General features: G+C 41.4%; 1 protein-coding gene across 1 annotated transcript in view; it reads left to right on the top strand.

The window, feature by feature from the left end:
• LOC125486380 (pre-B-cell leukemia transcription factor 3-like) overlaps positions 1 to 18,975 on the top strand; it is a 67,228-nt gene extending 48,253 nt beyond the window's left edge. Inside the window, exon 3 of the mRNA XM_048613672.1 lies at positions 18,394 to 18,975. Coding sequence (XP_048469629.1) covers positions 18,394 to 18,407 — 14 coding nt within the window. The 3' untranslated portion in view covers positions 18,408 to 18,975. The remainder of the gene's footprint in view (positions 1 to 18,393) is intronic.
• Positions 18,976 to 23,877: the final 4,902 nt, after the last annotated feature.

The following is a 23,877-nucleotide window of genomic DNA, read 5'->3' as shown; positions in this document are numbered from 1 at the left end:
TTCCTGCTCCTCTGATGCTGCCTGGCCTGCTGTGTTCATTCAGCTCTACACCTTGTTATCTCAGATTCTCCAACATCTGCAGTTCCTACTATCTCTGTTTCTGTACCCTGTCTAAAACCTCCATGTCTTTCTGGTAGTGTGGGGACCAGAACTGTACAGAATACTTCAAATGTGACCTAGCTAAAGTTCTACATGGCTGCAACATGACTTGCCAATTTTTATACTGTATGCTCCGACCCATGAAGCATGCCATATGCCTTCTTGACCAACTTATCCACTTGTGTTGCCACTTTCAGGGAATTGTGAACCTGTATACCATGATCCCTCTTTATGTTGATGCTACTGAATGTTCTGTCATTTACTGTGTACTTCCCTCCTGCATTACATCTTCCAAAATGCGTCACCTCACATTTGTCTGGATTGAAGTCCATCTATTGTTTCTCTGCTCAGTTCTCCAGCCTATCTATATCCTGCTGTATCCTCTGGCAGTTCTCCTCACTATCCGCAGCTCCCCCAATCTCTGTGTCGTCTGCAAAGTTACTCATCAGGCCACCTATATGTTCCTCCAAATTATTTATATCATATATATGTGTGTGTGTGTATTACAAACAAGAGTGGTCCCAGCACTGATTCCTGCAGAACACCATTGGTCATGGATCTCCAGTCAGAAAAACAACTATTTTTTGACTAAGCCCGTTCTGTGTCCATCTTACAAGCTCACCGCAGATCCCATATGACTTCACTTTTTGTACCAGCCTGCGATGAGAGACTTTGTCAAAGGCCTTGCTAAAATCCATGTCAACAACATCTACTGTCCTACACTCATCAGTCATCTATGTCACTTCCTCAAAAAGCTCAATCAAGTCTGTGAGACATGACCTCCCTTGCACAAAACCATGTTGCTTATTCCTAATAAAGTCCATATTTTTTCAAATGTGAGCAAATCCTATCTCTAAGAATCTTTTCCAATGATTTCCCAACCACTGATGTAAGGCTCATGGTCATGTATTTTCCTGGATTATCCCTGTTGCCCTTCTTAGGCAAACAAATACCGTTATCCATTCTCCAGTCCTCTGTGATCTCTCCTGTGACTAAAGAGGATACAAAGATTTTCTGCAAGACTCCAGTAATTTACTGTCTTGCCTCCCTCAGCATGTGGAATAGATCCTGTTACGTCCTGGGAACTTGTCTACCGTACTGCTTTTTAAAACACCCAACACCTTTTTTAGAGATAGTAGGAACTGCCGATGCTGGAGTCTGAGATAACAAGGTGTAGAGCTGGATGAACACAGCAGGCCAGGCAGCATCCGAGGAGCAGGAGAGCTGGCGTTTTGGGTCTGGACCCTTCTTCAGAAAAGTTTTTCTATGCCTACCTTGAAGAAGTTACCCTCCTCCCTCTGGAAAGACGTCAGTGGATCTCTGCCCCACTACAACCCTTTGGTAATCTCTTCGGCCCTGAAATGGCTCGACTACGTACTGAAGAAAACCAGGTACTACAGCCACATTGCCTTTCTCAATACCTGCCTATGTAACCCGATCATCCCAAATGGACTGCAACCTACATTCAGGCCATCCCAATTTGGCCCCAACCGCGACGACCACTACATACAGAACATTCAGATCCTCCAAAACTGTTTTTCTCTGCGACTCCTCAAATACACACAGCAATGCACCGGCATCTCCTGGCCCTACAATCAAGCCTACCCCAGCTCAGAACCTCCCTCTATCAGACCTGCAAAGGACCTCTCCTGTTTTTCATTCTTTGCAGGATCCACAACCTCAACTCACGATTCTACTCCGCCTTATCGGACATTAAAAACCGTAAGTATACTAAATTTTCTGGTGCCTGCCACCCAACACAGGCCTCCTCCACCCCCAAGACCCCAACCCTTCCCAGGACCTTCCCCACAATGTGCACACCGCCATTGACCATTTGGCCACTATCGTGGCACCCATGGACTCCACGGATGACGTCACATCCGCTGACGCCTGACACATCACTTCTGGTACGGCTACTGCCATCCACACCGCTGATACCGTTGCCAAGACTGGTAACACTACTGTCATCGAGGATGCACCTGCCGCCGCAGCCGCCGCTGCCCCTGCCAACATTGAGGACTCATCTGCTGACGCTGCTCCGCTCACTGTCCCTACAGCCAGCAGCTCCACAGTAAACACCAGCCCCCAGCCCTGCCAGGTCTTCACCATCCCCTCAGACCTCCCCTTCACTGAGGATGAACGGTCAGTCCTCAGTAAAGGACTCACCTTTATCCCCCCCACCTGAACATCAATGAATACTGCTCACGCCTGGACATCGAACAGTTTCTCCTCCACCTCCGTGCTTACTTCTTTAATCGAGAGCCTAACCCCAACCTCGTACTGACCCCTTCTCCCGCCTCCAACACACCCCTTCCTCCTGGACACCACCCCAAGGCCTCCTACCCTCCCTCGGCCTCTTCATCTCCAGCTGCTGTCGTGACATCAATCACCTCAAACTCTCCACCTCTGTCACCCCCTCCAACCTCTCCCCAACAGAACGTGCAGCCCTCCGCTCCAACCCAAACCCGTGGACAAGGGAGGCGCAGTTGTGGTATGGTGCACCGACCTCTACATCGCCGAGGCCAGGTGCCAACTCTCTGACACCTCCTCCTTCTGCCCCCTTGATCATGACCCCACCCCTGACCATACATCTCCCAGACCATCCATAATCTCATCACCTCAGGTGACCTCCCACCCACAGCCTCCAACCTCATCATTCTCCAACCCCGCACCGCCCGTTTCTATCTCCTTCCTAAAATCCATAAACCCAACTGCCCTGGCCGACCCATTGTCTCTGCCTGCTCCTGCCCCACCGAACTTATCTCCACTTATCTCAACTCTATTTTCTCCCCCCGGTCCAGGAACTCCCCACCTACCTCTGTGACACCACCTCCACCTCCTCCAAAACTTCTGATTCCCTGGCCCTCAACACCTTTTTTATACTTACGTGCCCCAGAATATCAACGTACCCCTCCCGAGACTCACCATCCAACATGTCCTTCGTGAATGCCGATGCAAAGTATTTGTTCAGGACCTCACCCACTTCGTCCGGCTTCGTGCATACATTCCCTCCTTTGTTCCTGAGTGGACCTACCCTTTTCCCTAGATACCCTTTTGCTCCTCATGTATGTATAAAATGCATCAGGATTTTCCTTAATTTCATGGCCTCTTTTAGCCCCCCTATTCCTTATTGGGTTCTTTCCTGTTATCTTTGTATTCTTCGAGGGCTGTGTCTGCCTTCAGTTTCCTCAACCTTACTTATGCCTCCTTTTTCTGTTTGACTAAGCTCTCAATTTCTCTTGACATCCAAGGTTTTCAAATCTTGCCATCCTTATTCATCATTTTCCCAGGAACATGTTGGTTCTGAACTCAGAACAACCGGACTGTAAAAGATTCCCACATGACAGACGGATACTTACCCTCAAACGGTCACTCCCAACCTACATTCCCTGTTCTTGCCTAATATTGTGGTAGTTAGCCTTCCCCCAATTTATCACTTTTACCTGTGGACTACTCTTATCCTTATCCATAAGTAACTTTAAATTTAATGGAATTATGGCCACTGTACCCGGAATACTCCCTTAATGAAACTTAAATCACCTGGCTGGGCTCATTCCCCAGTACCAGGTCCAGTCTGGACCCTTCTCCAGTTGGACTATTTACACATTGTTTCAAAAAACTGTCCTGGACATACCTAACAAATCCACCCCACCCCTCTTTCCAGCCCTGGCACTAAGGGAGTCCCAGTCAATATTGGGGAAGTTAAAATCACCCACTACAACAAGCTTGCTGATTTTATATTTTTCCATAACCTGTTCACATACCTGTTTCTTTGGCACCCGCTGGTTGTCGGGAAGCCAGTAGTACAATCCCATCGAAGTGATTGTACCCTTCCTATTCTTCAATTATACTCATATGGCCTCACTGGATGAACATCCAATGTGTCCTCCCTCAGTACAGCTGTGATATTTTCCCGAATCAACTCTCCACCTTTTTTATATCTCTCTCTATCAAGCCTGAAATGTCTAAATCCCGGAATGTTAAGCTGCCAGTCTTATCTCTCTCTCTCCCAACTAAGTCTCTGTAATAGCTACAGCATCATAGTATTTTGTATTAATCCAAGTCCGAAGTTCACCTGCCTTACCTGTCCTACTCCTCACATTAAGACAAATATACTTCAGACCGGTCGTCTCGTAGTGTTCAGTAACCTCTCCCTGTCTGTTCTTCCTCTTAGTCTTACTGGCCTTAGTCACTGACTCCTCCTCGGTCATTTTACTTGCTGACCTACTACTCTGGTTCCCACCCCCCTGCCACACTAGTTTAAACCCTCCCAAGTAGCACTAGCAAACTGCCCTGCCAGAATATTGGTGCCCCACCGGTTTAGGTGTAACCGTCCTTGTATGGGTCCCACCTGCCCCAGAAGATAGCTCAATAATTCACATATCTGAAGTCCTCTCTCCTAAACTAGCTCTTTAGCCACATATTTAACTATACTATCTTCTTCCAAGCCTAACTCACATGTGGCATAGGAAATAATCCCACGATTACAACCTTAGAGTTTCTGATTTTCAACTTCATACCTAACTCACACTGTTTACAGGACCCCATCACTCATTCTGCCTATGCCGTTGGGGCCAATATGGACCACAACCTCTGGTTGATCATTCTCTCCCTTGAGAATAATCTGTGCCCAATCAGAGATATCCTTGACCCTGGCACCAGAGAGGCAACACATCATCGTGGAGTCTTGCTTGCAGCCACATAAACGCTTATCTGTACCCCTTACCAGACAGTCCTTTATCACTACTGCTCGCCTACAGTTAGATCCTCCCTGCTGTACAACAGTGCCAGTTGTAGTGCCATTGGTCTGGCTGCTGCTGCTTTCCCCTGAAAGGCCATTCCCCCAAAAGTATCCAAAATGGTATACTTCTTTTGAGAGTGGAATGGCCACAGGGACTCCTACACTGTCTGCCTATGCTTATTTGCTTTCTTAGTGGTTATCCAATTCTTTCTGTCTGTGTAGCTCTTACAGCTTGCTAAACGTACTTAACCGTTAAAAGCTGCATGCAGGCTTTCTGTAGTATAGGCTAGCTTTAAGTGATGCAATCCTATAGAAACTTGGGGGTGCAGCTACTCAAAATGCAGTTGACATGAGCTGTAATTATTTAAATCAACAGGCACTGCAGTGTTAGTAATGTGTGTGTTAATGACACATCATGATCCCAGTGCTCCCTTTAAGATCCATTGAATTTTTATTTTTAGCTGTGCCAGAAAAAGTGGGCAGTTGGGAGAACTTGGGAGGAGCTAGACGTCATTAATGTAGTTTCAGTGTGTCAATCTCCGTATATTGATCTGCTTACTTAAGAATGGACAAAATTGTATTAAAACAGCTCAGAAAAGGCTGTCTTGACTGATTCCTGGGACTGAGGGGTGTTACAGTGCAAAGAAAAGTTGGACCGATTGGGCCTTTATCCATTCAGGCTTAGAAGAATAAGAGGCAATCTCATTGAAACAGAATTAATACAGAGTGGACTTGACAGGCTGGCTGAAAGAATATTTCCCGTTGTGGTAGATAATAGAGCTATGGCCACAGTTTAAAAATAAGGTTCTCCTATTTTATGACAGAGATGAGGAAAAGTATTTTCTTTCATGTATGTGGCTGAGGCTCTGTTCCTCAGAAAGTCATGATGTGGAGGTGCCAGTGTTGAACTGGGGTGGACAAGGTCAGAAATCAGATGACACCAGGTTATAGTTCAACAGGTTTATTCGAAATCACAAGCTTTGTCAGGTGGTGAAGGGAAGCTCACAGACATAGAACTTATGAGAAGAGAGATCAAAAGATAGTGCAAATGGTGTGAGTGGAGTGTCGACAAGCTGAATAACAAGTCTCGGCAGGTGATCAAAAGTATCAGACGGTGTGAGTAAAGCGTCAACGGCTGAATAGTAAGTGAATGCTATGACAACGGATGAATGGACACCACGCAACAATTGCCAGACGGGAATGTTCCCTCCCAGTCGAGGAACACTTCACCAGTCAAGGACATTCAGCCTCCGATCTTCGGGTAAGTGTCTTCCAGTGGGGCCTTCGAGATACACAACGCAGAATCGCTGAGCGGAAACTGATAGCCAAGTTCCGTACCCCATGAAGACGGCCTTGACCATGATCTTGGGTTCATGTTGCGCTACAAGTAACCCCACCACACTATTCTGTATTTGTACAATTGGCTTTTAAAACTCTGTTGTGACATATTGCCTTGAAAACTTGTTAGGATCTCGCTACCTTAATTAGTTTGTACAGTTTTGGATTACTTGTTACTTTGGTTAGACCCTCCGTATGCGACTGTTTTACCTGACATGTCATTCCAGCCATTTGGTTTGTCTGTAGCACCATTTTATTTTTAATTTTTTGTAATTAATCAGATCATAGATCATTCCTTCACTTGCTGTTCAGCTGTTAACACTTTACTTACATCGTCTGACACTTTAGATCACCTGCCGAGACTTGTTATTCAGCGATTCGACACTCCACTTATTTGTACAATCTTTTGATCTCTCTGCCCATAAATTCTGTGTTTGCGTGCTTCCCTTCATTTCACGTGATGAAGCTTGTGGTTTCGAATAAACCTGTTGGACTATGACCTGGTGTCATGTGACTTCTGACCTTGGGCTCAGAAAGTGGTGGAGGCCTGGTCATTGAATATTTTCGAGTCAGAGGTAGATAGATTATTGACTACCAAGGTGTCAAAGGATACTGGGGGTAAGCTGGCAAGTGGAGTTTAGGCTAAATTAAGTCAACCATGATGTTGTTGAATGGCGGAGCAGGCTTGAGCGGATCAATAACCTATCCCTGCTCCTAATTTGTATATTTGATCTCATCGTAAACCAGAGCAATGATTTATTAATGCTGAAATTAGAGATTTTGTGTGGCCTGGACTTTCTTTTTACTTGTGAACATTTCTGGTTTTAACAACAGAATAATGAAACCTCTATTCTTGAGTAGATTACTAGCAATTGTGTTGTTTGATGTTGTTTGATCTGACTTATTATGGGGAGTTGGACAATTCCATCAGCAGTTTCAGCATCAACCAACTTCTCTCTGACCTGTACTTTACCCCTTGTTTTCCATACTATCCCAATGAACATATCTCTAGCTTAAAATCCCTCTATAAATGTAAATCAAGCTAACAAAAATTTTGTTTACAAGATCAGTAGCAGTGGTGCATTCTTCGACATTCAACTTATACATCTCATAGGCCCAAAAAAATCAGCCACGCAGCAATTTGTTTTTGGCTGCCAAGGAGTTTACGTATTTACCGCATATTGACGTAATGCAGGCCATGCCAGCCAGCTTTTGGTCATTTCTTCAGGTATGATGTCTTGCAGTCGGTTGAATCTGCACCAGAATTATTATTTCCTTCTATTGTTTTGTTTGTTAGTACACAGTGTAAGTTAAATGATTGGGACAAAAAAAGGCTTGGAAGAATGAAACCTTTAGAACTAATGAATATGTCAGTTGCAATTACTTATCAGGAGAGCTTGTAAATTCTGCACTTATTGAAAGATAGAATTTTCCAAAATTGTACTTATCTTGTCAAAAACATGTAATAATATTCTGGATTGCTGATTTTCTGTGTATTAGGTCTTGATGCTCTGAAGAACGGGGAAAAATACTTACAGGGTTGGATTTTTGCTAGCCAATTCGATTGTTGCACAGGGGTCATAAGCTGAGTTCAGTGAAGAGAATCAGAAGATCAGATGATGCTAAGATACGTCTGGGAGATGAGAGGTACAGAATTACAAGTGAGAGTGCAGGCCTGCTGAGGCAATTACAGCTTAATGGGGTCATTTGGAAGGCAATTGCCATGGGTTAATGTAGTATGGAGAGATGAGGTGAGATTGAAGTGAAATTTCGGTCTTGAAGTGCTTGAGATGGAAGATCAAGTGCAGCAAATTCAGCAGTGAAGAGAAACACCGGGCTTCAGTAAGATTGCTCCTCAATGTGAATTTATTTGGAAGAAAAACTATGAATTCTCATTTCTGACTCAAAGCAGGGTAATAAAAAAAATTGAATTTTCATTAATATGAAAAGACTGCATTGTTTGGCATAAGGAAAGTTAATATTAAAAACTCTTCAAAAAATGTTTGATTTGTAAAGGACCAATGTACTTGGTGTTGAACAGTGAATTTTTCATGCAAATTAAATGTCTGCTTCATACTAAACAGGAGAGTGTGAAATTCTATTATATAATGGCTTGTTTTTATGAGCTAAATTCACAAGTGTTTAAGGACTAGTTTTAAAGGGGCAGCTGTGAATGAATAAAGATTTTATAAATGGAATGCAGGAGATAAGTGACACTGAGAAAGATCATTATGGTGCATTACCTTAGCTGGTGCATCACCTTAATTGCTGGGTTGTGGCAGAATATAATCCAGGCCATGGAAAAGCACAGAGGTTTAGGAGGATCGGCATTTGTACCTTATGACTCAGAGACTTGGGACTGTTTCCTGAAACACTGCTACAAAACGGTAAACATTGATCAAAAGCTGAACTTCCTTCAGGTTGGCTGTGTGAAAATGCCTGTGAGCAATAAGATGCACTGAACCATAATGAAAAATTGCAGGTACAGCACTGTTTCTGCTGACTGTTGAATTGTTAAACCACTGAGTAGAAATAATATACCAACAGGCTTAAATTATTTTGAACTTTTACATTTTTATTTTGAAATTTATTGTATAATTTTTCTTAGTAAGTGTTTACAGAAGGGTTGGTAATCAGATACATTTTAACCTCTGACATAAGATGCAACATTTTCCATATTGAAATGAAAACTCTTGCTTAAACCTTTATAAAAGTAAAACAACCACACACACATCTGCTCTGTTAGTGGAGAGATTGAGAAGGAAAGTCCTTAATGGTAACCTAAGCCGGTGTGGGAATTGAGCCCATGTTGGTATTACTTTACATCACAAACCAGCCAGCCAACTAACTGAGCTAACCTCACAGTCAAGAGCATGCTACCCTTTTATAACATCCTCTTTGACTTCAGTTGTGAGAGTGCTTCCTTTTCCTTGCAGTTAGCCAATTGCTGGTTTATTTCTGTCATGAGCTCATATTTGAAGAGAACTCATAAATAAAGAGGTAACAAAATATCCAAAGTAATCTTGTATTCGCAAAGAGAATTTTTTGTTTTTGAGCATGTTAAGTTTTCTAGTGGTATGAAAATTTTATTGCCTAAGCTAAAATAATGATGATAAACCCAACAAAAGCTCGTCTGAAAAGGTTAGAAGTGATAACATTGAAATTGTTTTCTTTCATCTGAAAGTTCTTTATGAAGCACAAATAGTGCCAGTAAACACTCTTCTAAGGCGTATGTAGGTATCACAATTAGATTATTGGAACACTGAAAGCATTGAATGTTGAATCTAGTTTTTTTTAATGTGAGATGTACCTAAGTACTGGAATTCACATGTATCACGTCTTTACTTGAGTTCAGGCTCAAATGTGCTACTGTATCATTGGTATGTGGGTCCAAAGACAGATGAAAATTGGCCCTCAGGTTTTACCAGCATACTTAATGACTGTATAGACTTGTGTAAAACTCATTGTCTAGCCATCTGCCTCTTGCAGATGGTGTCAGATAAGTCATGGTGTGAAAAAATAAGGGACACAGTGTGCGGTTGGGGTGGTGTGTGCATGTGGTCAGCTTAGAGGTGAAAGATGGGGTTCGGCATGAACTTTTAAAGAGAGTATTTTAAAACTTTTGTTGGTGGCCATGGGTCGTTGAAGAAAACTTAACTTCTGGCTGCTTGTTGCCAACTAATCTCTAGTTGGTGTTGTTCTGCAGTTATTAAATTTCTAATTTGCATATTTAATGTGCTCAACATGTGTTTTGGGTGATTGCCTGGGATGTGTAAAAAGGATCCCACAAAGCTGGCAGTTGTATTGATGCCAGCATAGCTTTGTAGCATTCTGACCCACCAGTAAATTGGTATTGTGCTTGAAAAAGCCAATTTCAAACCCAAGGTATAACAAAAAATATGGAATAATTATGATGGTCAGAATAGGCACCAAAAATAATTCCATGTAATAAATGACGAGTCCTGTCATGTACTTGGTGTTTCTGATGCAGTCTGGACAGAGGATTGTGCCTTCATGTAAATTCTCTGTCCATGTTTGGCTGGATATTGGCTGAGCTGATTAAAACCTAACTCAAATATTGCTGCAAATGTCAGTGCCTAAAATGACAACAGAAACATGGCTCATGCAACATTTTCCCTGTGTCCATTCTGGAATGAAATGATAAGAACACTGATTTATAATATTCTTATTCATGTGACTTTTGATGGCCAACAGATGATGGGACAGGAGATGTGCTCCTAGGATTTGGCCACTACTGATCATTCGAAATGTTGATAATATTCTGGCTTTGTTTGACTTCAGATTATTTATTTTACTACTTGACCATTGCCGATTGCCTTGGTAAGTGATTTTCAATTAGTAATCCACACCAGAAATCATAGTTATAGATGTAAATTCTACTAGTCTGTGGAATTTTACAGAATTCTTTAAACGAGGGCTGTTTCTAATTCATTGGATGTGTGTGAGCAAATGACGACCAACACATTCACAAAGCTGGACTGCTGACTGTTTTCAGATGAATTGAATCAAGTTATTGAATCATGGCAGTGGATTACGGTGTTCAAAGATCTTGTAGGGTCTTACAGTCCAGCAAACTGTCTACCAATAGATTGGTAGACTTGCTGAGACATCAGCTCAGGGGAATGTCAATGACATCATGGAACATGTACTGCTGCCATCCCTCAGGAAGATAGCTTTCATTCTTGCCACTCCTGCCACTTGGCCAATGCCTTTCTTATTATCTGCTGTTCAGCTAGCCAGCACTGCTGCTACCCAAGTTGAAGTGATTCAGTCTGCAACTGCGTTTTTCTGGAGCTACTTATGGTCTTTCTGCAAGGCTATCTGCAATCTCTTGTACTGAAAATGGTTAGTCTTTCACCAGCTGTATTGCAGGTAGGACTATACAGGAGCACTAAAACAAACAAAGCAACATAGGAGAATCATAGAGAGATACAGCATGGAAATCGACCTTTCAGTCCAAACCGTCCATGCCAACGAGGTATCCTAAATTAATGTAGTCCCATTTGCTAGTATTTGGCTCATGCCCCTCTAAATCCTTTCTGTTCATGGCCCCATCCAGATGCCTTTTAAATATTATAATTGTACTAGTCTCCACCACTTCTTCTGGCAGCTAATTCCATACATGCAACACCCTCTATGTGAAAACTTTGCCCCTCAGTCCCTTTTAAATCTTTCCCTCTCACCTGAAACCTAAGTCCTCTAGTTTTGGACTCCCCGACCCTGGGAAAAAGACCTTGGCAATTCATCCTGTCCATGCGCCAGATGATTTTAAAATTCTCTATAAGGTCACCCATAGCCTCTGCTCAAGGGAAAATAGCCCAGCCTAATCAGCCTCTCCCTATAGCTCAAATCCTCCAAACCTGGCAAACATCCTTGTCAATCTTTTCTGAACCATTTCAAGTTTCACAACACCTTTCCCATAGCAGGGAGACCAGAATTGAATGCAGTATTCCAAAAGTGGCTTAACCAATGTCCTGTACACCCACAACATGACATCCGAACTCCTATATGCAATACACTGACCAATAAAGACAAACACACCAAACACCTTCTTCACTACACTGTCTACCTGTGACTCCACTTTTGAGGAACTATGCATCAGCACCCCAACGTCGCTTTGTTCGGCAACACTCCTCAGGACTTTACTATGAAGGGTATAAGACCTGCCCTGATTTGCCTTACCAAAATACAAGATCTCACATTCATCTAAATTAAACTCCATCTGCTACTCATTGGCCCATCTGATCAAGGTTCCATTGTAATCTGAGATAACCTTTTTCACTGTCCATTACACCGCCAATTTTGGTGTCATCTGCAAACTTACTAACCATACCTCCTATGTTCACATCCAAATCATTTATATAGATGACAAAAAGCAGTGGACCCAGCACCGATCCTTGCGGCACACCGCTGGCCACAGACCTCTGGTCAGAAATGCAATCCTTCACCATCACCCTCTGTCTCCTACCTTCAAGCGAATTTTGTATTGAAATGGCTAGCTCTCCCTGTATTCTGTGTGATTTAACCTTGCTAACAGTCCACCATGCAGAACCTTGTTGAATGCCTTGCTGAACTCCATATAGACAACGTTCACTGCTCTGCCTTCATCAATCTTGTTTGTCACTTCTTCAGAAACTCAGTTGAGTTAATGAGACATGATTTCCCACGCACAAAGCGTTGACTATCCCTAATCATTCCTTGCCTTTCCAAATACATGTAAAGAAAATGGGATTTAAAGGAATGCACAAAGGTAATTAGTAGATTTCTATGTTCATGATTTCATTTAAGAACTTGACTTGAAATATTCAATTGTGGTGGTATTTACTTTTGCTTTGTGGCTCCATGGGTGCTATGATGGTCATTGATGGAAGAAAAGGTTGTGAGACTTTGTTGATGAATAGAGAATTGGGATTATAGTTGTGGTGGTTATACTAGTCTGGAGAGGAGCTATTTCGGTTGCATCCTAAATTTTTCATTTTTCCTTTCATGCTGCTCACCTGCTTACCATTTAGCTAATAGCAAGGCCTTTCCCCTCCTGATGGTGAGGCAATGTAGCATGTTGCAGAACACCAGCAATTTTGGACTCAGAGCAAGTATCATAGAACAGCCCAGGAACTAAAGCAATGATTCATAGATGTGCCGTATTGCATTTTTGTGTGCTGGGACGACTGTCATAGCACATGTGCATGGATTGTCGGGCTGGAGTCATCAGTCATGTCTTTAGCAAGATAGTCCATGCAGAAGCCATTCTTGCATTTGTCGTACTGGCTGTAAAGCAAATAGGACTGTGGACAGCTGTGAAATAAAGGCATCATGACTGCTACCAGGATTCTGGGCATTGACTACATGATTCACTGTTTATGATCTCACACTAACTTTCAGAGTGTGGCCTTTGTTTTGGTTCCAGGATAGGTCAGAGTTGGGGGATCTCTTTCTTAATGCTGAGCTTCTTCTGTCAATTGTGTGAAATTAAGAGAGCATTCACTGCAGCATTGATTTTCCAAATGGCTTCAATATTGTTAAATCACGTTGCATCCTGATTAAGATCATGATTTGCCTGATCTGTATATTTTCAATGACTGCAAACTAGAGTTCTCGAACCCTTGCCAATGTGTCATCCAGCAAAACTGACCACAGCACTGTGTCAACGTGCTATCAACTTCACTTTGGAGGTTTAAGGGCAAACATAGCATCAAAAAAAATCTTGCAATAAAAATCTCGATTTCATGCTTCTTGTTTTTATGGCTGGATGGTTGGTTTACAATGCAGAATAGTGCCAACAGCATGGATTCAATTCCTGCATTGGCTGAGGTTACCACAAAGGACACTTCTTCTCAACTTCTCTTACCTGAGGCATGATAACCCTCAGGTTAAACCACCACCAGTCGTCTCTGTCTCTAATGAGAGAGCACCCCTATGGTCTGCTTGGAATGTGGCTACTTTATCTTTACCTTCATTTGTATAGAACCATAAAGCACCTCCCAGACAGTGGAGCACTTTTGAAGCTCAGTCAGAATTGATACAGAGAAAAGTGGCAGCCAATTTTCACCAAGCCAGATCTCACAAACATCAAATAAGAGAAATGACCATGTAATCTTTTTGATGGTTATCAGCTGAGGTTGGACTCATGTCCAGGACATCAAGGAATCACATAGCTCTTTCTCAAAGTACCATGGGATCTTTTAAATACATCCGATTTGACAGGTGGAGACAGTTGTATCTTTTGAATGAGATTTCAACCACGAATAATGCAACATTTCTACAGTACTGGTCAAAATTGTCACCCTAGTTTAAGGGCTTAATTTTACTTCCGCACAACCCAAGATGGAGAATGGGAAAAAATTGTGGCTGGAAGAGCTGCTCTTTTTTTTGAGGTATTTTCAGTGTTGGAGCTGATTTCCTTGAATTCTTGGAGTAGTAATTACTGTTTTACAAGCTGTTACATTGTTTTGGAACTTTGGGAGAAAAAAGATCAAAACAATGGCACTTTAAAAAGGAGGAAAGGAGACAAAGGTAGTGACCACATGGGATGTGATTCAAACGGAGAGAGAAACCTGCATTGCTGTCTAACCCAGCAGTGACCCTGCGCAGCAGCTGCCTTTGCTGTTTGGTTTCAGATATCTCTGGATATCAGAGTTTGTTCTAAGAAAAATAAACAAGCAGCGAAATTCACAGCTGACCTTGGAGAAACCTGTGGAAAGGAGCTCACAGCAGGGGAGCAGCTAAGTGGCTTTTTAAAATGTAATCTTACTGTTGTTTTCTTTTGCAAGTCTATAATAGTGAGTAGACTTTTTTTTATTATATGTTGTTACTGAGATCTGTCTCCTGATTAAAAATTTCAAAACATTGGTGATAAGCTAGCCTGGAGCAGTGTTTCTGGAACAGTAAGACTTGCTATTTTCTCTGTCTGTAGATTGTTAAGGTGCAAAGATGGCCTTTATTGGAGTGTTGTGCTCTTCCTGTTCGATGTGGGAGATTAGGGAGAGTTTCCTAATCTGAGTTACTGGTTATTATGTCTGCAGGAAGTGTGTTTGATTGTGAATCCTATTGGATTACTTGGCTAGGTTGGAGCGGCAGTTAGAGGCAATGAAGAGTTTACAGGAGTTGGGGGTGGAATGGATGGCAGTTACAGGGAGGGAGATAAACCTAAGATACAGTCAGGTAGTTGTGTTACCTCCAGGAAACATAGAGAGGGAGGCAGGTAGTGCAGGAGTCTCCTGTGGCTGTCCTCATCTCAAACAAGTATGCTGTTTTGGAAATTGGAGGGAGTGATGGACTCTCGGGGGAATGTAGCACTGACAGCGAGGTTTCTGGTACCGAGACTGGCTCTAATGTAATGAGGAGTAATCCAAGCGATCGATTGCGATAGGGGACTCTAGTCAGAGGCAGAAACAGACGATTCTGCAGCCGACAATCAGACATTGGAATGGCGTGTTGCCTCCCTGGAGCCAGGATCAAAAATATTTTGCAGAGAGTGCAGAATTTTCTTAAAGGGGTGAGAGACCTGCAGGAGGTCATTGTACACATTGGAACTAACAACATAGGAAGAGAAAAGGATGAGATTCTGAGGAGAGAATATAGCAAGTTAGGCAGGAATTTAAAAAGTAGGTCCTCGAGGGTAGTAATGTCTGGATTACTCCTGGTGCCATGAGCTAGTGAGGGTAGGAATAGAAGGATAGAGCAGCAGAATGTGTGGCTGAGAAGCTGGCGCAGGGGAGAAGGATCCACACTGTTGGATCATTGGAATGTCTTCTGAGGTAGAAATGACCTGTGTAAGAAAGATGGATTGTACCTGAATTGGAAGGGGACTAATACACAGGCGGGGACATTTGCTAGAGCTGCTCGGGTGGATTTAAACTTGTAACGGTGGGGTGTGCGGCACCCTGGGAGATAGTGGGGAAAGAAATCTGTTTGAGACTGGTACAGCTGGGAGAAGGAGCAAGTCAAACAGACAGGGCAGGCAGGAACAAAGTAGAGAATGAGGCTGGACTGATAAATTAAACTGTGTTTATTTCAATGCAAGAGACCTAATAGGTATGCAGATGAACTCCAGGCTTGGTTAGGAACATGAGACTGGGATATCATAGCAATTACAGAGACATGGCTTGGGGTGGACAGGATAGACCGGATCTAAAAGTTCAAGTTGTAAATTTGAGGAAGGACAATTTTGATGGTATTAGGCAAGAACTTTGAAAGCTTAATTGGGACGGATGTTCGCAGGTAAAGAGAAGGCTAGAAAATTGGAAGCCTGTAAAAATGAGATAATGAGCGTCCAGAGACGGTATGTCCCTGTTAGGCTGAAGGGCAATGCTGGCAGGTGTAGGGAATGCTGGATGACTAGAGAAATTGAGGTTTTGGTCAAGACAAAGAAGGAAGCATATGTCAGGTATAGACAGCAGAAGTCGAGTGATTCCCTAGAAGAGTATAAAAGCAGTAGGAGTATACTTAGGACGGAGATCAGGAAGGCAAAAAGAAGACATGAGCTAGCTTTGGCAGATAGGGCTAAGGAGAATCCAAAGGAATTCTACACATACATTAAGGACAGAAAGGTAACTGAGGAGAGAATAAGGCCCCTTAAACATTAGCAAGGCCACCTATGTGTGGAACCGCAGGAGATGGGGGAGATACTAAATGAGTATTTTGCATCAATACAGTGTGAAGCTGGAGGAACTTAGCAGGTTAGGCAGCATAAGAGGAGCGGGAGAGTCAACATTTTGGCTTGTGACTCTTCATCAGGACTGAGAGGAGAGTTTATATTTATAGTGAAATCGTAAGGGGCATGGAATGGGTAAATGGGTAAAGGGAATGGGATGAGCGAGTCCAAAACTAGGGGGTGTACATTTAAGGTGAGAGGGGAAAGATTTAAAAGGGACCGAAGGGGCAACTTCTCATGCAGAGGGTGGTGCGCGTTGTTTTCAGAGGAAGTGATGGAGGTTGGTACAACATTTCCAAGGAATCTGGATGAGTATATGAATAAGAAAGGTTCAGAGGGATGTGGGCCAAATGCTGGCAAATGGGACTAGATTTATTTAGGATATCTGGTTGGCATGGATAAATTGGACTGAAATGTCTGTTTCCATGCTGTATATCTCTATGACTCTATGACATATTTGATTTGAGTCTTGAAGCCACAACAGAGAGACAAATTGGGTTTTATGTGAGGCATGTTAGTATTGAGCTCAATGGTAATATCCTTGACTCAGTCAGGAATTTCTGATAGATGTTTACATTTAAGCAAATCTCAATATTTCCTTTTATCCTAGCATTGGTATTTCTCACAAAATTAATGTATGACAGTTAAGTTTCTTCAACATAACCAATTGATTATTTGTACGTATTTGAATGACTTGACTGTCAATGCAACCATAGTCGTTTGTTAGTGGGAGTGATTCATGATAGGATATTACACCTTGGGAGAGAAAATGTGTCTGTCCACTTTCGCCATCTAAAAGAAATGATAATAGTTGATTCCTGGAGCAAATCTGGTGCCATCTATAGACAGGTCCATTGGTTCTGGTGTACCCAGACCCTTGACTCAAACAGTATGTATGAAGATAAACAATATGTGCAACAAGAAGAAGCAGCAGGGAATAAATAGAAAGAATATTGTGGCATCGTTGTGTGTGTATGCGTGCGTGTCTCTTTCTTTATACATGTGTGTGTTTTATATATATTATATTGAAAGCGCCATATGATTGTATATGAGTAAGATAGTCTGTAAGTTTCTTTTTGTATTGTAAGAGGGGAAAAAAATCAATGCAGCAATCTTTCTCTTTCCCCTCATCCAATCCGTAATTGAAATGGAAAATCAAATGAACGCAGAGCAGATAATTGTTTTATCAATATTCCCTGCCTGCCCGACAAGGGTCAGTGCAGAATGATCATGAGCTGGGGATATGACAAGGACAAAATGTAAAATTGAACAGCATGGAGGCAATAAATCAGGCTTGACAAGAAATAGTGACCAGCATGTAGCTACACTGTGTAGGTGCCAGGCTGAGGTTTGTTCTCATCTGGCCACACCAAGTGAAAGTTAAACTCTGACATTTATTGGCTTCAGATGCTTCTGAAACTTTGTTTTTACTTTGTGAATGCTTTCTTTAATACCTTGCAATCAATATATGAAACTATATTTTGCAACAGCTGATATGCTCATATTTGTGCTAGGTTTGGTGTATGAAACAAATTCAGTGAATTTTTTCCATGGACATTTTTTGCACAAGTGGCAATCTCTTTATTAAAAAGACTTTAGTCATTCAGAAAAATTATCCTTTACAATGTCATAGAGATTGCTCGGAAATTGTTAACAGGTGCCTGTTTACAATAAACTCTCCTGCATTCTGTTAGAATACCCTGTAAGGGAATTCAAACAAAAACTGAAGCTTTCTTGTTTATTTTCCCCTCATTTTGTGTCCTGTGGATTTTGGTACATGGTCTGGTATTGCATCTGAGTATCTAGATGGAAGAATTTTGTATTTTTGTATAATTTGCAATAATCCAACCCAAAATTAATATTTCTCTTATTTCAATATGCATCTATGTGCTTTGCATTCCTATGGCTACTTATGGTAAAATCTGTGCAATCTCTTGAGGTGATTGATTTCCTCAAAGGATAATTTTTTTCTTCCAGTAACCTTGATTGTCGCCAAATGATAGACTGACTTGCTCATTATTTCCTTTTTATTATTTTTCAGTTCTTTTTATTTAAAAAAGAAGTCGAGGACTTTCGATCATATTCCTGAACATATTAACTTCAACAGTAGGAAGAGGAACTGGCAGAATATTTTTTTAAGTAGAAAGCTATCCAACTCAAGACCATTTCTATATGCTGTTTTGTCTGTATCATTTAGTTGCCATGAAGAAGTTCATGTGAAAAGGTGAGTCTCTCAAACTGGAATGCGTCCATTAAGCCATAATGCAACCATCACCAAACATCGAGAAGGAAAAAAAGAATTCTGTGTGGGACACATTGATGTCAAACCAATGAGTGCCAATTTCACTAAGCATATTAAACCGAAGCTGATTGTATTTGACACCCAAGTTTAAATACTGCAGTTCCCAGTTTTTATACAAGTTCAAAATAATGTCCAAATGTCTTAATTGTTCTTTACGATAACTACAACACTGTTTTTCTTATCTTTCAAATTCCATTTCTTTTAGATTATTTCTTACAAAAGAAATCACTAGAAACATAAAGGACGATTAAAGACCTGAAATTGCTGAGCAATTTTTCCAGAATACATATTACTTCAATAAAATCATGATCTTCATCTGCATTGTGGTTAGTATTGACTCAAGTCATTTTCACAGTCCCCTAGTCCTACTTCAAACAATCACACAAGAAACCGAGATTGTCATGGAGTAACGTGTATGGAATCTAAAAACAAAGCACAAATCTTGAGATGATTTTCAGAGCTGGACTTTAAACCCTTCTAGGAATGGCATAGAGGCTTGTAAGACATTGAGAGGAGACATGGGATAGAGGGCCCTTCACATTCCAGTTGTCATGACAATCTGTCAGCAGCAAGGATGGAGGAAATTGGCCCTCCTCATAGAGGCTGGTTGTGGCCAATTAAGGGCCGTTCTTGCAGCCACTGGCATTTAACACTGATGAAAGTAGGCCCTCTGTTGCATGGTGAAGACCCTGGGTGAATCCTGGTTACGTTAATTAAGGCTCAGGTAGGAAAAGACCCTCATAATTAAGCCCTTGGAGGGACTGCCCTCCATAACTTTTCCAGCCCATCATCAGAACTGGCATAACCTCCAAAATTCAGTCCTCAGTTATCCAGCATAGTGACTGACAAGATGGACTATTAAGCAGTCCTAAAATATCAACTGATCAAATAAAATGTCATGAACTTTCCATTTGAATGTCTCACAGACCAGACAGATGTAAATTATAGCATGTTGCAAGAGGTACATGTTTTGAAATTTATAGTCTGATTGAAGGGAAACACGCTAGCTGAATGCGCCATGTTAGCGATGGCCAATATCACCAGCATATTTTAATGTAATGCAAAACTATGTTATTTTCAAGTGAACTGGATTTTTAATATTTTCATTTTGGTAATGCTGCTACAAGCTGCACATTTAAAAAAATTGAACTCTACTCTTTGAAATAAACTAAATTATTTATGATTAAATGATCACCATTGGATGGAATATGCTAATCTTGGAAGGAAAATTCTAAAGTGACTCACCAGATGACATGTTGTGCAGAATTTTCCCCTCCTTGGATTGCTGTGGCAACAGTGAGAAAGTTAGAAAAATACAGCAAAAATAGAAAAGTCAGAATCTTGATGTCGAGAAATATTTTCCTGATGTTTGTCCCTTAAGCTTTAAATGCTGACTACCTTATTTCTGTGCATTTTCATATTATTAGTCTAACTCACCTTATTTATATGTCACTTCATATTTTCCTCTCCCCTCCTGAGAAACTTGATGGTGCAATTTACTGACATCAGTCGATATGGGTGACTGGTGGCTGCAACTCGCCAATTGCTTATCCCGGCCATCATTGGACTGTGTCTTCACCACAGTGCTCCTACATGCTCCATGGCCACTATCCTCAGTGACCTATCGTCTATGTAATTTGGCAGTGGCGGACTTCCAGCTGCACATCATTTCGGCCCAACTGACACACCACTTCAGATCTTCTGTGCTTTACTTTGGAGCACAGGTGCACCTAAGCCTGGCATGCTTGCACTAGGTATGGAGCTGGAGGAACACAGCAGGCCAGGCAGCATCAGAGGAGCAGGAAAGCTGACGTTTCGGGTCAGGACTCTTCTTCAGAAATTTCTGAAGAAGGGTCCTGAACCGAAACATCAGCTTTCCTGCTCATCTAATGCTGCCTGGCTTGCTATGTTAACTCCAGCTCCACACCTTGTTATCTCAGACTCCAACATCGGGCAGTTCTTACTATCCCTGATGCTTCTACTAGGTTGCTTTACATGGAGGGAAACATGCATCGACAGAGGATGCATCTTATGGCTCTTAGCTTTCTTTCTTTGCACTCAGTCAACTTGCGCTTACTTGGAGTTTGTGGCTCTGTGGCTTTCATTGCTTTTTAGCATTGAGGGTGGGATAGGCGGCTTGTCATGTGGGAAAGCACTGAACAGTCTGATTCTAATTCAGGGAGTTAGCCATGGTCAATCGGGCACTTGGTTCTACTAAAGTCGGGGACCCAGGTCCTTGCAAACCGGGAATTGGGCCACAGTTGCAAGTCTATTGCAAGCATTCCAGGGATTACAGGTTGATAATTTAAGGTGCTGTGGAGACAACATTCCAACGGCTGGATAATTTTTCCTGCAGTGAGACAAAAGGAGGGATTGTGTTTGATGGAAGTAGATGGAAGAGTAGTTAATAGTGATTCAGGAACAGAGAGGTGGTGAGCTGCCCTCGGTGAACAGTTAGGAAACACAGAGGACAGGCTTACACATATGGAGTGCAAAAGATCATTATGATAAAATCAAAATACTGCAGATGCTAGAAATAAAAGTAGAAAGTGCTAGAGAATCTCAGCAGGTCTGGCAGCATCTTTGGAGATAGAAACAGCGTTAACATTTCGAATCAGGAGATTAATAACCTTTTTCCTGCACTGCTGGACATTCCTTTAATTCTGGAACACAGCATTGACCCAGGCTACTATCTGGGTACATACTGGCTAGGTCTTTTGCTGTGGCCTCCTTTAGCAGTCTGCAGGAGAAAGGACTGACCTCGTCTCCACCAACCTGTCCGCTGGCACCTCCAGGTCCCTGTCTGTGAAGCAGGAAGGAAACTGCTTTTAGGGCCATGTCTTCAGTGATAATGATCAAGTTCTACAGCATTTCTGCTTTGCCTGCTACGCGACTGCATGAGAAGGGGGACCTTCAGCGCAGCATTTTTGGTTGCTGTGCTCAAATTCAAAGTGTTGACAAAAAACATTAAACAAACAAATATTTTGGCTGCAGGTACTTTTTAACCTGTATTACTAAGCACCTATGTCTAATGGGCCAGATTTTCTGAGGAGTGGCAATCTCGCACAGAGATTGTGTGGACCCTGCTTTGGAAAACGCAATGAATAGATTAACCAGGCCATTTGACATGGTAGACTGTTCAATTTGTGGGATTTAGAAATAGTCATCATGCTGAATACTTCAGGTCTCATTTACTTTAAATTTTATTAAACGTAGGAAAATTTGATTTGTAAAACCTTACCACTTTGTTCAAACTGATGTTTAAAAAATTTGTTAGTTGCTTAGAATAGTACAAAGTCTTGAATTTAACAAACCAATGAAGTGCATTCCTTTAAGGTAATTTCTCTGCCACAAAAGGTAGATATCTTAGGTATTATACTATTATAAATCAATCAATTAAATAATGAGTTCCTGAAACAGGAAAAGTAGCATATTTGAATTTTATTCTACTCCAGAGCTGATCCAGAAATTCTTGCAGTCCTGTTGACGGTGATGAAAAGCTTTATTTAAAGATTAATCCAAGCATCACAGAACATTCTCTGCATTGACAGACTGAACTTTGAACATAACCTAAAGTTTACTTGCTATACAAGCCCTAGAAAATGGTTGTAGAGCTGAAACTGACAGTTTCCTGTAGCTAAACTACAATAAATGCTTTAATAGAATGTAATTAAGAGATTCAATCAGTGCGCCGACAGAGATCAAGTGCTTTATGAATGGAGCTACGAGTTTCCATTGATCTATGAAGCACATTTTCAGTTTTTTATGAACTGAGCAATAGCAGATTGGTGCTCAGAATTTCAGTATAAACGGGTCACTTCTTTATTATAGGATTATTAGATCATTTAGTTGTTAAGTAATTTGGGATTAGGATTTCTTTGTTGTGGCTGTCCCGCATGTATCAGTATGATTACATTTAGGTACCTATGGAAGAGGATTACATTAGTTATGCCCTCGTGACGTTTATCTGAACTTAAGTGAGGTTATGTGCAATGTTGTGTGAATGGACAAAATGAATAATTTACAAAAATGAAAATTCACCATCACTTATTGGACCAGGCTGTCTAGTGGAGATCGTGCTTCTTAGTATTTGACCAATTTTTCTGACAAAGATGTGAATGTTGGTAAACTTCAATAAAATTGGAAGACAGAAGTCTATATCATCAGAATATGACATTAATTTAATACCAAATTACGAGAGTTTTGAAAGTGAAGTCTAGGATGCTTCTGTTGAGAACTATTATTCAGTGTTGTGTACAATTTAGTTTTGGCACTTGAGTTGCGACCATAGGAGTTTCAATGTGTACCCAGTCAATTGTTTTCCTTTCTAAGATAGATCTTTTTATTGAGAATTGATAGATTTTAGGAGATAGCTATCAATGCAAAATACCAGTCTGTAACTGTAGTTTCCTTAAACGTTGTTCTAATGGTTGTATACCTAGTAGCTATCTCCCACACCTCTGCAAAGGAGTCGATAACAGCAACGTAAACTTCAGAACAAGTATAAACCTTCCTGTATTTTAAAAATGTATCGCTTGTAGTTTTTTTATTATCTTTGCATGTTATATACAGTATTATTGATCACATTTTTTATGTCTGCATTCCATCCATTAACATGTCTCACCCATTTTTCTTTATAATTTTACAGTATTAGACTTTGTCTAATATTGTTCTTCAATAAAGAAGACAACTGATCAATAATTTTCTATTAGTTTACAAGAGCAAGGTTTCTAGTTGTTTCTGTTGTTTCCTCCATCTAGCTTCTTCCATCATGATTGAGGCCATGACTGTCTTGAATGAACTCAAAATTAGCACATTGAAAATCAGTGAATTATCTTCATTGAGCTAAGTATAGATGCCACAAGACTTGACCAAGACTGACTATATATAGTCATACCACTTCATTTTTGATCTTCCCAGTCTTTTTCTCAGCTTGGACTGATTCCATTTAAGGTACCAGTTTTTAGACATCACACACTGACCGTTACAGCTTGTCATAGCATATTCTGTTATTGTCTTTGGGCCATTTCTCATAACATTTGGCAGATGGAATATAATATGGGAATATGTTAGGTTGTGTGCTTTGGCAGAGGAGCTGAATATTCCTTCTGTTGACTCTGTCTACACTTCCCGCTGCCTTGGGAAAGCAGCCAGCATAATCAAAGACCCCTTCCATCCCGGTTATACTCTCTTTCACCTCTTCCATTGGGCAGAAAATGTAAA

This window comes from Rhincodon typus, chromosome 28 (genome assembly GCF_021869965.1).
Source record: "Rhincodon typus isolate 14 chromosome 28, sRhiTyp1.1, whole genome shotgun sequence".
NCBI classification, from domain to species: domain Eukaryota; kingdom Metazoa; phylum Chordata; class Chondrichthyes; order Orectolobiformes; family Rhincodontidae; genus Rhincodon; species Rhincodon typus.
The sequence above is the reverse complement of the archived record's forward strand: the minus strand, read 5'-3'. Positions and strand labels throughout refer to the sequence as shown.